The 13,064-nt window shown below is 41.4% G+C and overlaps 1 protein-coding gene across 13 annotated transcripts in view; it reads left to right on the top strand.

The window, feature by feature from the left end:
• The window catches only part of LOC133501809 (Fanconi anemia group A protein), a 168,521-nt gene that overhangs the window by 34,422 nt on the left and 121,035 nt on the right, over positions 1-13,064 (top strand). For 12 of the 13 annotated variants that reach the window (XM_061821800.1, XM_061821801.1, XM_061821809.1 and 9 more), the window contains one exon: positions 144-217. In XM_061821800.1, the coding sequence (XP_061677784.1) occupies positions 144-217 (74 nt within the window). Of the gene's footprint in view, positions 1-143; positions 218-9,171; positions 9,327-13,064 lie in introns of those variants that run through there. The other variant, XM_061821812.1, reaches the window with a different exon arrangement.

The raw sequence follows: 13,064 nt of genomic DNA, 5'->3' as shown, positions 1-13,064 counted from the left end.
AAAATGATCCTTTGCACCACTTCGTCTAATTTAAGGGTTCGCCATTCTTCTAGTAATTAATTTCAAACTGTTGCTATTTATACCATGCATTAAATTTTATGAAAATACTGAATGTAGATGTATTTCTGGTGTTGTGTTGACAGAAACTACCAAATCTGCATGTGGCGTACCTGCTTCAGTTTTACAATATCCTCGACTTGAAGGATATTTTTGAAAGGTAAGGGCCATTTGTATTTATATTGTTTGCATTCACACTTGGCTGGTCTATTCCAGACACTGCAAGGATAGTATACAAATATATTTGTTTAGCTAACTTTAAGCAGAGGACTTCATATTTTAAAATTTTTTCTTCATTAGATCAGTAAAATCATAGTACGTTTGCTCATTTGCAGTTGTTGTTTCAAGTAATTCTATCTTTTGAGTGTCGTTTTTGGAATGTATGTGCACTATAGTCACACTCTTATTTACAGAATATACATGATTGACATTGACAATTTCTTTAATATGATAATTGTGATTATTTACATTCTGGTATTGCATATTTATTTTAATTGAAACTGTGAAGACCACATAGGAAATGTATAAAATATAAACATAGATGCATATGAAATACAAATAACATGATTTCCAGAAAATACCGTATTTTCCACACCATAACGCCCACTGGGTTATAAAGAGCAGTCTCAATTACGGATTCTATTTCTGTATTTAAAACATACAAAAGGCACACCATATTATAATGCGCTAACGGGATTTACAAAAAGGTAACAGACGGAAAACTGAGTTTGATTGAACTTTATTGTACTATTTAACAATACAGTAATTTTTTAATCTTTTTTTTGTAATCCACGGGGAAGATGGTGCACCACAGTATTCCTTAAGCGGATGGTGAGAAGACGCCTTTTCATAAAACAAAAGCAGCAAACAGTGCTTGATCTTCATGTGTTGTGTTGTTATTTTTATTGCCTTCAATTGAATGGTGATGCCTCTCACGGCTGTTCTTTGTTCAAAATTCCATTCTTTGAGTTAGTTTTCTAACTGGAGCCAATCCCAGCTGCCACTTGGAGAGCTGTGGCAATTTATAGAGAAATAAAGTTGATGAGCCACACAATGAAGTTATGGGATAGAGTAGTGGACAGAAGTCAGTATGAGCATGGTAAGCATGCCTAGAAAGAGTACCACAGATGCATTATTTGCCTTGAGGATGCTAATTGAAAAGTACAGAGAAGGTCAGAAGGAGCTACATTGTGTCTTTGTGGATCTAGAAAAAGCCCAGGACAGAGTACCAAGAGAGGAACTGTGGTACTGCATGTGGAAATCTGGTGTGGCAGAGAAATACGTTAGAATAATACAGCACATGTATGAGGACAGCAGAACAGTGGTGAGGTGTGCCGTTGGTGTTACAAAATAATTGAAAGTGCAGGTGGGATTCTATCATGGATCTGCTCTGAGCCCCTTTCTGTTCGCTGTGGTAATGGATCGGATAAACAAATACAGTGAAGAAAATAAGTAATTGAACACCCTGCTAAATTTCAATTTCTCCTACTTAAAAATCATGTCGCGGTCTGAAATTTTCATATGAGGCGCATGTCCATCCTGAGAAAACCAATGTTAGTATTTGGTAAAGTTGCCTTTGTTTGCAATTACAGAGGACAAACATTTCCTGTAGTTGTTCACCAGGTTTGCACACACTGCAGGAGGGATTTTGGCTCACTCCTCCACACAAATCTCTAGATCAGACAGGTTTCTGGGCTATCACTGAGAAACACAGAGTTTCGGTTCCCTCCAAAGATTTTCTATTGGGTTTAGGTCGGAGACTGTATAGGCTACGCCAGAACCTTGATATGCTTCTGACTGAGCCACTCCTTGGTTTTCCTGGTTGTGTGCTTCGGGTCATTGTCATGTTGAAGACCCAGCCATGACCCATATTCAATGCTTTGACTGAGGCAAAGAGGTTCTTCCCCAAAACGTCACTATACATAGCAGCGGTCATCCTCTCCTTAATGCAGTGCAGTCGTCCTGTCCCATGTGCAGAAAAACACCCCCAAAACATGATGGTACCACCTCCATGCTTCACAGTAGGGATGGTGTTGTTGGGATGGAACTCATCATTCGTTAGGGTTCACAAACTTCTCCAGCTCAAAGACCCATATCTGTCCAGTACACAGAACCATCCACCCCATTTACATTTCTATTTTTTATCCATTTTAAGCATTTAGTGTCCAAACAAAACCACCGGTTTACAGCTTTCACTAAAAGGTTTAGCAGTTTTGCTCATGACATCTTGGGAAAATTTTGACTAAAATGGGTACGATGGGTATGGGTACTGTCTGTTGCTGGCATCAGTTTACCATGTGAAATTATATTTATGGTGAAGCAAGTTATGACCATCTACTACTTCTGAAATTAATATGACAACGTTTTAAATGGATTTCATTCATTAAAATCCTTATTTGTGAAAATATACCAACCTAAAACTAAACTAGACTAAATACACAGCGTTTGCATAATTTTAAAACAAGACAAAAATCTTCATATAGTCATTCGGGATAGCAAACCCATTTCTGTTTATCAGTTTATGGCTAAATTAAAAAAAAAAACAACTTCACTCTTACCAGTCAGTGTTTCCAACACGAGACATGTCCTCCTCCCTGTGTCTGACTGGTAGCTCGTAACCTTCATCGGCAGGTATTTTGTCTCCATTTGAACCTTTGTTCTATCTAAGTGACTCAAATTGATAACCTTTCATGACTTTTTAAGATCGTAATTCCTCACAGTCTTCATGGGAACCTTCGGAATCATGTTCATCGCTCGAAGTAATAAATTCATCGTCGTCCTCACGTTGCAGTCGAACGGGAGCCATGTTTATCTCAACTTCTGATGTCATGTCACTTCTCGGGTTTTTCTGCTGTGTGCTCATGTAGGGTTATGGTTAGGGTTGCGATCAATTTTTGCCGATAATCGAAAAATAAAAATGTTTCCTACATAGCGGATTTCAAATTCGAATTCGGCATAAAAAACTATATAATATAAGCAAAATGTGCATTGAAGACTTTACATACCCTTTAAAGGATAGGACCCTGTCTCCATATTCACATTGGTTGCAATCCTTGTTAGGATCGTACGGATTTGTTTTATCTTAAGACGGATATTATCAATGAGTGACTAATTAAAATAAAATTTTACAACTAAATGATGTTATTGTCGTTAACACTCTATCTTTAATGAGATAGAATGGTAATAATGAGCTAACTCAATATAAGAACGACAAACATAGATGAAGATGGAAATTTTAAGAATTTAATAAAATGATAAAAATTGTTCAGATAACATTCTTTACTTGACAGTCATTCCCGCCAGACACGGGGGATGGTTGCGATGTTAAGGCAAAATTCGATGTTAATTGAACTTAAATCAAGAAAATTAAAAATGGTTAAAATGATAATACTGATGGTAAGTAGGATGAGATAAATGATAAAAATAGTAAAAAGCAATATAAATGAAGTGAGATTCAAAGCACTTAGAAGCATTAGAAATTAGGGAAAATAAACATTTTTGAGTGAGCCTGTTAGGGGTGATGAAGTCCGAAGCCTAATTTAGTAATAAGGATTTTCGGGATTAAGGATAAATTGTCAAGCCAACTAGTCCTTTATAGGTAACCACGTAATATCGCTGGTATGATCCTGCCATTACCTTATTATAGGAGTTTTACTTGCGCCCAATCTTAAAAGGAGTCAAAAGTTAGGCATTCTAAGTTGCCAGAAACATTCTCCCCTCCAGCTTGCCACACAACTATTACACCTATAGAAAGACCTTGTCTCTTTGACAGCGAGAACCGAACAAAAAGCCCCGAACTTTCGTATCCAAGGTTTTTATAGCTTTTTGGTGGAACATTCTGGAAAATGTTGGCTGAATCCACCCCTAGTGGGAAGGGCCCACTTGGTTCATCCTATCGGGCCCCATTCGCCATTCCTGGCTTGACTTGTTACGCCCTTCTTTAGCTTCACTCAATTTTGTCATTCTCCCTTTAATTAATAAATGCATCTTTAAAATATATAACCACAACTCGCGTTCGGTTTCACCCTAGTTTTGAACAATTGCATAAATATATCAACATTCTTGTGAATACAATTCTCTCATGCACGCTTGTTTAAGTTGGTTGCTCATCATGTGTTGCCTTTTCTGAGAGAGACAGTCATACACAGGGTATATTCTTTTCACAAAGCCGTTTCAAAGCATCATATTTTCTGCTAAAAGTTTAATGGAAAAAATAATTGAAATCAATTTCTGCTTGCAGACATCCTGCGTGGTGATTCGAGTGTGACGGGCTTCCTGTTCAGTAACTTGACGCTGCAAACGTCTTGAAAAAGTGTTGGGTGTGACCCGGCAGTTGCATCCTGTTGATGTCTTTATGTCAAAAATAAGATGTGAATACAAAGATATGACAATAATTGGATTTTTAAGGTTGCTAACCCCGATATATGTATGTAATACAAAGATATAAAAAATAATCAGGTTTATTTAAGGTTACTGACTTTGGTATACATATGCAACGCAATGAGATGCTAAGTGGGTAGGCTACGTTTATCAGAGAGATCTTTGCCGTGCTGGTGACCCAATCAAGTATAATTTTGTTTGGGGACATCTGGTGTTCAATTTGAGAGTTGAGAGGTGCTCGGGCTCAGCTCAACACATGAACCCAAGCCATACAACCCTTCTTCTTTTCCTTTCGGCTTGTCCCGTTAGGGGTCGCCACAGCGTGTCATCTTTTGCCATCTTAGCCTATCTCCTGCATCTTCCTCTGTAACCCCAACTGCCCTCATGTCTTCCCTCACCACATCCATAAACCTTCTCTTTGGTCTTCCTCTCGCTCTTTTGCCTGGGAGCTCCATCCTCAGCATCCTTCTACCAATATACTCACTCTCTCGCCTCTGAACATGTCCAAACCATCGAAGTCTGCTCTCTCGAATCTTGTCTCCAAAACATCCAGCTTTGGCCGTCCCTCGAATGAGCTCATTTCTAATCCTATCCAATCTGGTCACTCCGAGCGAGAACCTCAACATCTTCATTTCTGCCACCTCCAGTTCAGCTTCCTGTTGTTTCTTCAGTGCCACCGTCTCTAATCCGTACATCATGGCCGGCCTCACCACTGTTTTGTAAACTTTGCCCTTCATCCTAGCAGACACTCTTCTGTCACATAACACACCAGACACCTTTCGCCAGCTGTTCCAACCTGCTTGGACCCGTTTCTTCACTTCCTTACCACACTCACCATTGCTCTGGATTGTTGACCCCAAGTATTTGAAGTCATCCACCCTCGCTATCTCTTCTCCCTGTAGCCTCACTCTTCCCCCTCCACTTTTCTCATTCACGCACATATATTCTGTTTTACTTCGGCTAATCTTCATTCCTCTCCTTTCCAGTGCATGTCTCCATCTTTCCAATTGTTCCTCTGCATGCTCCCTGCTTTCACTGCATATGACAATATCATCTGCGAACATCATGGTCCAAGGGGATTCCAGTCTAACCTCATCTGTCAGCCTATCTATTACCACTGCAAATAGGAAGGGGCTCAGAGCTGATCCCTGATGCAGTCCCACCTCCACCTTAAATTCCTCTGTCACACCTAAGGCACACCTCACCATTGTTCTGCTGTCATCATACATGTCCTGTACTATTTTAACATACTTCTCTGCCACACCAGACTTACGCATGCAGTACCACAGTTCCTCTCTTGGTACTCTGTCATAGGCTTTCTCTAGGTCCACAAAGACGCAATGTAGCTCCTTCTGACCTTCTCTGTACTTTTCCACGAGCATCCTCAAGGCAAATAATGCATCTGTGGTACTCTTTCTAGGCATGAAACCATACTGTTGCTCGCAGATACTTACTTCTGTCCTGAGTCTAGCCTCCACTACTCTTTCCCATAACTTCATTGTGTGGCTCATCAACTTTATTCCTCTATAGTTCCCACAGCTCTGAACATCCCCTTTGTTCTTAAAAATGGGAACTAGAACACTTTTCCTCCATTCTTCAGGCATCTTTTCGCCCGCTAGTATTCTGTTGAATAAGTTGGTCAAAAACTCCACAGCCATCTCTCCAAATTGCTTCCATACCTCTACCGGTATGTCATCAGGACCAACTGCCTTCCCATTTTTCATCCTTTGTAATGCCTTTCTGACTTCCCCCTTAGTAATCATTTCCACTTCCTGGTCCTTCACTCTTGCCTCTTCAACTCTTCCTTCTCTCTCATTTTCTTCATTCAACAACTTCTCAAAGTATTCTTTCCATCTATTTAGTACACTACCGGCACCAGTCAACACATTTCCATCTCTATCCTTAATCACCCTGACCTGCTGCACATCCTTCCCATCTCTATCCCTCTGTCTGGCCAACCTGTAGAGATCCTTTTCTCCTTCTTTCGTGTCCAACCTGGTGTACATGTCTTCATATGCCTCTTGTTTAGCCTTTGCCACCTCTACCTTTGCCCTACGTCGCATCTCGATGTACTCCTTTCGCCTCTCCTCAGTCCTCTCAGTATCCCACTTCTTCTTCGCTAATCTCTTTCCTTGTATTACTCCCTGTATTTTGGGGTTCCACCACCAAGTCTCCTTCTCCCCTTTCCTACCAGATGACACACCAAGTACTCTCCTGCCTGTCTCTCTGATCACCTTGGCTGTCGTCGTCCAGTCTTCCGGGAGCTTCGGTTGTCCATCGAGAGCCTGTCTCACCTCTTTCCGGAAGGCCGCACAACATTCTTCCTTTCTCAGCTTCCACCACATGGTTCTCTGCTCTACCTTTGTCTTCTTAATCTTCCTACCCACCACCAGAGTCATCCTACACACTACCATCCTATGCTGTCGAGCTACACTCTCCCCTACCACTACTTTACAGTCAGTAACCTCCTTCAGATTACATCGTCTGCACAAAATATAATCTACCTGCGTGGTTCTACCTCCGCTCTTGTAGGTCACTATGTGTTCCTCCCTCTTCTGGAAATAAGTGTTCACTACAGCCATCTCCATCCTTTTTGCAAAGTCCACCACCATCTGCCCTTCAAAGTTCCTTTCCTGGATGCCGTACTTACCCATCACTTCTTCATCGCCCCTGTTTCCTTTACCAATATGTCCATTACAATCTGCACCAATCACAACTCTCTCGCTGTCTGGGATGCTCAGAACTACTTCATCTAGTTCCTTCCAGAATTTCTCTTTCAACTCTAGGTCACATCCTACCTGTGGTGCATAGCCGCTAACCACATTATACATAACACCCTCAATTTCAAATTTTAGTCTCATCACTCGATCTGATACTCTTTTCACCTCCAAGACATTCTTAGCCAGCTCTTCCTTTAAAATAACCCCTACTCCATTTCTCTTCCCATCTACTCCGTGGTAGAATAATTTAAACCCTGCTCCCAAACTTCTAGCCTTACTACCTTTCCACCTGCTCTCTTGGATGCACAGAATATCAACCTTTCTCCTAATCATCATGTCAACCAACTCCTGTGCTTTTCCTGTCATAGTCCCTACACTCAGTTGTAGGCTCTGTGCATTCCTCTTTTTCTTCTGACGCTGGATCCGGTTTCCTCCTCTTCTTTGTCTTCGACCCACAGTAGCTGAATTTCCACCGACGCCCTGCAGGTTAGCAGTGCCGGGGGCGGGCGTTGTTAACCCGGGCCACGACCGATCCGGTATGGGATTCTTTAGATGAACGCTCATATTTGTTTGGCACAGTTTTTACGCCGGATGCCCTTCCTGACGCAACCCTCTGCATTTATCCGGGCTTGGGACCGGCCTACAGATTGCACTGGTTTGTGCCCCCATAGGGCTGCATTCCAAGCCATACAACCCAATTGTTATCAATTCGCTCCATTGCTATTTGTGGGATGGCAACCTACTTGACAACTGTAAATGCTGGAATAATTAAATGGTCACTGTAATCAGTCACATAGCCTCTATCAAAAGGAAAACACCGCCATGTGTTAGTCACTAATTTCACTATTTCTTACCTCTCCCACTGATAAATAGTTCCAAGTGCTCTTTAACAGAAAAGTTTGATTGTAAAATCAAAGTGCAAAATGGTGCCAAATCTCCCTCAAGACGGTGCAAAAGTCAAAATCACTTGGTGGCATTGAAGCATCAAATTTTGTCCATTATGTCCTTTCGACCCAACCAAAGTATATACTAAATGGACTAAAAAGCAAATTACGAATAACTCTTCCATTAAAATTACAAAAGCTAGGATACAAAACCTTGTCAGATAGGTTGCCACACCACAAATAGCAATGGAGCGAATTGATAACATTTGGGGTGTATGGCTTAAGGTTCATGTCTTGAGCTGAGCCACCAACTCTCAAATTGAACACCAGATGTCGCCAAACAAAATTATACTTAATTGGTTCACCAGCACGGCAATGATCTCTCTGATAAACGGAGCCTACCCACTTAGCTTCTCTTTGCATTGCATGCGTATACCAAAGTCAGTAACCTTATATAAACTTGATTATTTTTCACATCTTTGTATGGCATACATATATCGGGGTTAGCAACTTTAAGAACCCAATTATTGTTATATCTTTTGTATTCACATCTTATTTCTGATATAAAGACAGTGACAGGATGGAGCTGTCAAGCCACACCTAACGTTTTTCAAGATGTTTGCAGCGTCAAGTTACTGAACAGGAAGCCCGTCACACTCGAATGACCACGCAGGATGTCGGCAAGCAGAAATAGATTAACTATTTTTCCACTAGACATTTAGCACAAAATAAGATGCTTTGAAACAGCTTTGTGAAAAGAATATAACCTGTGTATGGCTGTCTCTCTCAGACAAGGCAACACATGATGAGCAACCAACTAAAACAAGCCTGAGAATGCATGAGAGAATTGTATTCACAAGAATGTTTATACATTTATGCTATTGTTCAAAACTAGGGTGAAACCGAACGAGAGTTGTGGTTATATTTTTTAAAGATGCATTTATTAATTAAAGGGAGAATGACAAGATTGAGTGAAGCTAAAGAGGGGCGTGACAAGTCAAGCCAGGAATGGCAAATGGGGCCCGATGGGATGAACCGGGGGAGGCTCTACCCACTAGGCGTAGATTCAGCCAACATTTTCCAGAATGTTCCACCAAAAAGCTATAAAAACCTTGGATGTGGAAGTTCGGGCTTTTTGTTCAGGTTTCGCTGACAAAGAGACAAGGTCTTTCTATAGGTGTAATAGTCGTATGGCAAGCTGGCGGGGAGAAGGAATTGGCAACTTCGAGTGCTTAAATTGACGACTCTTTTTGAGATTGGGCGCAAGTAAAACTACTATAATAAGGTAATGGCAGGATAATACCGGCGATATTACGTGGTTACCTATGAAGGGCAAGTTGTTTTGACAATTTATCCGTAATCCCGAAAACCCTTATTATTAAATTAGGATTTGAGCTATATAGGACTTGATCAACCCTAACAGGCTCACTCATTTTTATCATTTATCTTATCCTTCTTGCCTTAACATCGCAACCTTACCTCGCGTCTGGCGGGGATAACTGTAGAATGAATGTTATCTGAACAATTTTTATCATTTTAACCATTTTTACTTTTATTGATTATGTTCAATTAACATTGAATTTTGCCTTAACATCGCAACCTTACCTCGCGTCTGGCGGGGATAGCTGTATAATGAATGTTATCTGAACAATTTTTATCATTTTATTAAATTCTTAGAATTTCCACTTTCATCTATCTTTGTCATTCTTATGAGTTATCTCCTATTCTACCTCATTAAATATCGGACGTCATCGACATTAACATCATTTAGTCGTAAAAATTCCTTGTTGATCATGTATTCTTACCTCAATCAATTTAAGACAGCACAATTACTAAAAGACAATTTCAGTATCGTTGAAAGTGACAGCCTGGTTGAAAATGCAAAATAAGACAAACTTAACTTTGTTTCGATGCCAAATCACACCATTCAAAACTGGACTACCGAATACATTCAAGTCCTACACTTTCCCAATCTTACCTCCAAAGTAATGTATTAGAGGCATGAGTTTCTTTCCTATTAACGGCTACAATATATAATTAAATAAATAATCAAGATAACTATGAAAAATCTTTGAACTTCTCATTCAAACAATCTTCTTTTTCTTTCGGCTTGTCCCATTAGGGGTCGGCACAGCGTGTCATCTTTTTCCATTTAGGCCTATCTCGTGCATCCTCCTCTCGAACACCCACTGTCCTCATGTCCTCCCTCACAACATCCATTAACTTTTTCTTTGGTCTTCCTCTCGCTCTTTTTCTTGGCAGCTCCATCCTTAGCACCCTTCTATCAACATACTAACTCTCTCACCTCTGAATATGTCCAAACCATCGAAATCTGCTCTCTCTCACCTTGTCTCCAAAACATCCAACTTTGGCTGTCCCTCTGAGCTAATTTCTTATCCTGTCCAACCTGTTCACACCAAGCCAGAACCTCAACATCTTCATTTCTGCTACCTCAAGTTCTGCTTCCTGTTGTTTCCTCAGTGCCACTGTCTCTAATCTGTACATATTGAGCAGCCTCACCACTGTTTTATAAATTTTGCTCTTCATCCTGGCGGATACTCTTCTGTCATATAGAACACCAGACACCTTCCGCCAACTGTTCCGCCCTGCTTGGACCCGTTTCTTCACTTCCTTACCACACTCTCCATTGCTCTGTATTGTTGACCCCAAGTATTTCAAGTCGCTATCTCTTCTCCCTGGATTTTCACTTCCTCCTCCGCCCCTCTCATTCACGCACATATATTCTGTTTTACTACGCCGAATCTTTATTTCTCTCCTTTCCAGTGCGTACCTCCATCTCGTAGCTGTTCCTCCGCATGTTCCCTGCTTTCACTGCAGGTCATAATATCATCTGCAAACATCATGGTCTAAAGAAACTCCAGTCTAACCTCGTTTGTCAGCCTATCCATTACTACCGCAAACAGGAAGGGGCTCAGAGCGGATCCTTGATGCAGTCCCACCTCTACCTTCTGACGCACCAACGGCACATCTCACCGCTGTTAAGCTACCCTCATACATATCCTGTACTATTCTAACATATTTTCTGCGACACCAGACTTGCGCATGCAGTACCATAGTTCCTCTCATGGTACTCTGTCTTAGGCTTTCTCTAGGTGTACAAAGATGCAATGTAGGTCCTTCTGACCTTCTCCTTACTTTTCCATGAGCATCCTCAAGGCAAATAGTCTACCTGTGGTACTCTTTCTAGGCATGAAACCGTACTGTTGCTCGGAGTTACTTACTTCTGTCCTGAGTCTAGCCTCCACAACTCTTTCCCATAACATCATTGTGTGGCTCATCATCTTTATTCCTGTGTAGTTTCCACAGTTCTTAACATCTCCACTGTTCTTGAAAATGGGGACTAGCACACTTTCCTCCATTCTTCTGGCATCTTCTCTCCCGCTAGTATTCTATTGAATAAGTTGGTCAAAAACTCCACAGCCACCTCTCCAAATTGCTTCCATACCTCTCCTGGAATGTCATCGGGACCAACTTTCTTTCCATTTTTCATTCTGTTAAGTGCCTTTCTACCTTCTCCCTTACTAATCAAAGCCACTTGCCGGTCATTCACGGTTGCCTCTTCTACTCTAAATTCTCTCCCATTTTATTCATTCATTAACTTCTCAAAATACTCTTTCCATCTACTTAGAACACTACTGGCACCAGTCAACATATTTCCATCGCTATCGTTAATCACCATTACTTGCTGCACATCCTTCCCATCTCTATCCCAATGTTGGCCAACCTGTAGAGCTCCCTTTCTCCTTCTTTGGTATCCAACCCAGAGTACATGTCATCATATGCCTCTCGTTTAGCCTTTGCCACCTATACCTTTACCCCCATGACGGATCTTAACGTATTCTTTCGGTCTCTCCTCAGTCCTCTCCGTGTTCCAGTTCTTCTTCGCTAATCTCTTACCTTGGATGACTTCTTGTATTTTGGGGTTCCACCACCAAGTCTCCTCTTCCCTTTCCGACCAGAAGACACCCTGAGTACTCTCCTGCCTGCCTCCATGAATACCTTGGCAGTAGTATTCCAGTCTTCTGGGAGTTCTTACTGTCCATCTAGTGCCTGTCTCACCTCTTTCCGGAAGGCCACACAATGTTCTTCCTTTCTCCACTTCCACCACCTGATTCTCTGCTCTACCTTTGTCTTCTTAGTCTTCCTACGCACTACCAGAGTCATCCTACACACCACCATATTATGCTGTCGAGCTACACTCTCCCCCACCACAACTTTAAAGTTGATAACCTTCATCATATTACACCGTCTGCAAAAAATATAATCCCCACCTGCGTGCTTCTACTGCCGCTCTTGTAAGGCACTCTATGTTCCACTCTCTTCTTGAATTAAGTGTTCACCACTGCCAATTCCATCCTTTTTGCGAAGTCCACCACCATCTGCCACTCAAAGTTCCTTTGCTGAATGCCGTACTTACCCATCACCTTAAATTCTTCTGACACACCAACGGCACACCTCACCGCTGTTTTGCTGCCCTCATACATGTCCTGGACTATTCTAACATAGTTCTCCGCCACACCAGACTTGCGCATGCAGTACCACAGTTCCTCATTTCGTACTCCGTCATAGGCTTTCTCTAGGTCTACAAAAACACTATGGAGCTCCTTCTGACCTTCTCTGTACTTTTCCACGAGCATCCTCAAGGCAAATGCATCTGTGGTACTCTTTCTAGACTTGAAACCATACTGTTGCTGACAGATATTTACTTCTGTCCTGAGTCTAGCCTCCACTACTCTTTCCTATAACTTCATTGTGTGGCTCATCATCTTTATTCCTCTGTAGATTCCACAGTTCTGAACATCACCTTTGTTCTTAAAAATGGGGACTAGCACACTTTTCCTCCATTCTCCTGGCATCTTCTATCCTGCTAGTATTCTATTGATTAAGTTGGTCAAAAACTCTACAGCCACCTCTCCAAATTGCTTCCATATCTCTCCTGGTATGTTATCAGGACCAACTTTCTTTCCATTTTTCATTCTGTTCAGTGCCTTTCTAACTTCCC

This window comes from Syngnathoides biaculeatus, chromosome 6 (assembly GCF_019802595.1).
Source record: "Syngnathoides biaculeatus isolate LvHL_M chromosome 6, ASM1980259v1, whole genome shotgun sequence".
Taxonomy (NCBI): Eukaryota; Metazoa; Chordata; class Actinopteri; order Syngnathiformes; family Syngnathidae; genus Syngnathoides; species Syngnathoides biaculeatus.
Note: the sequence above shows the minus strand (reverse complement) of the source record. Positions and strands in the feature narration are given on the sequence as shown.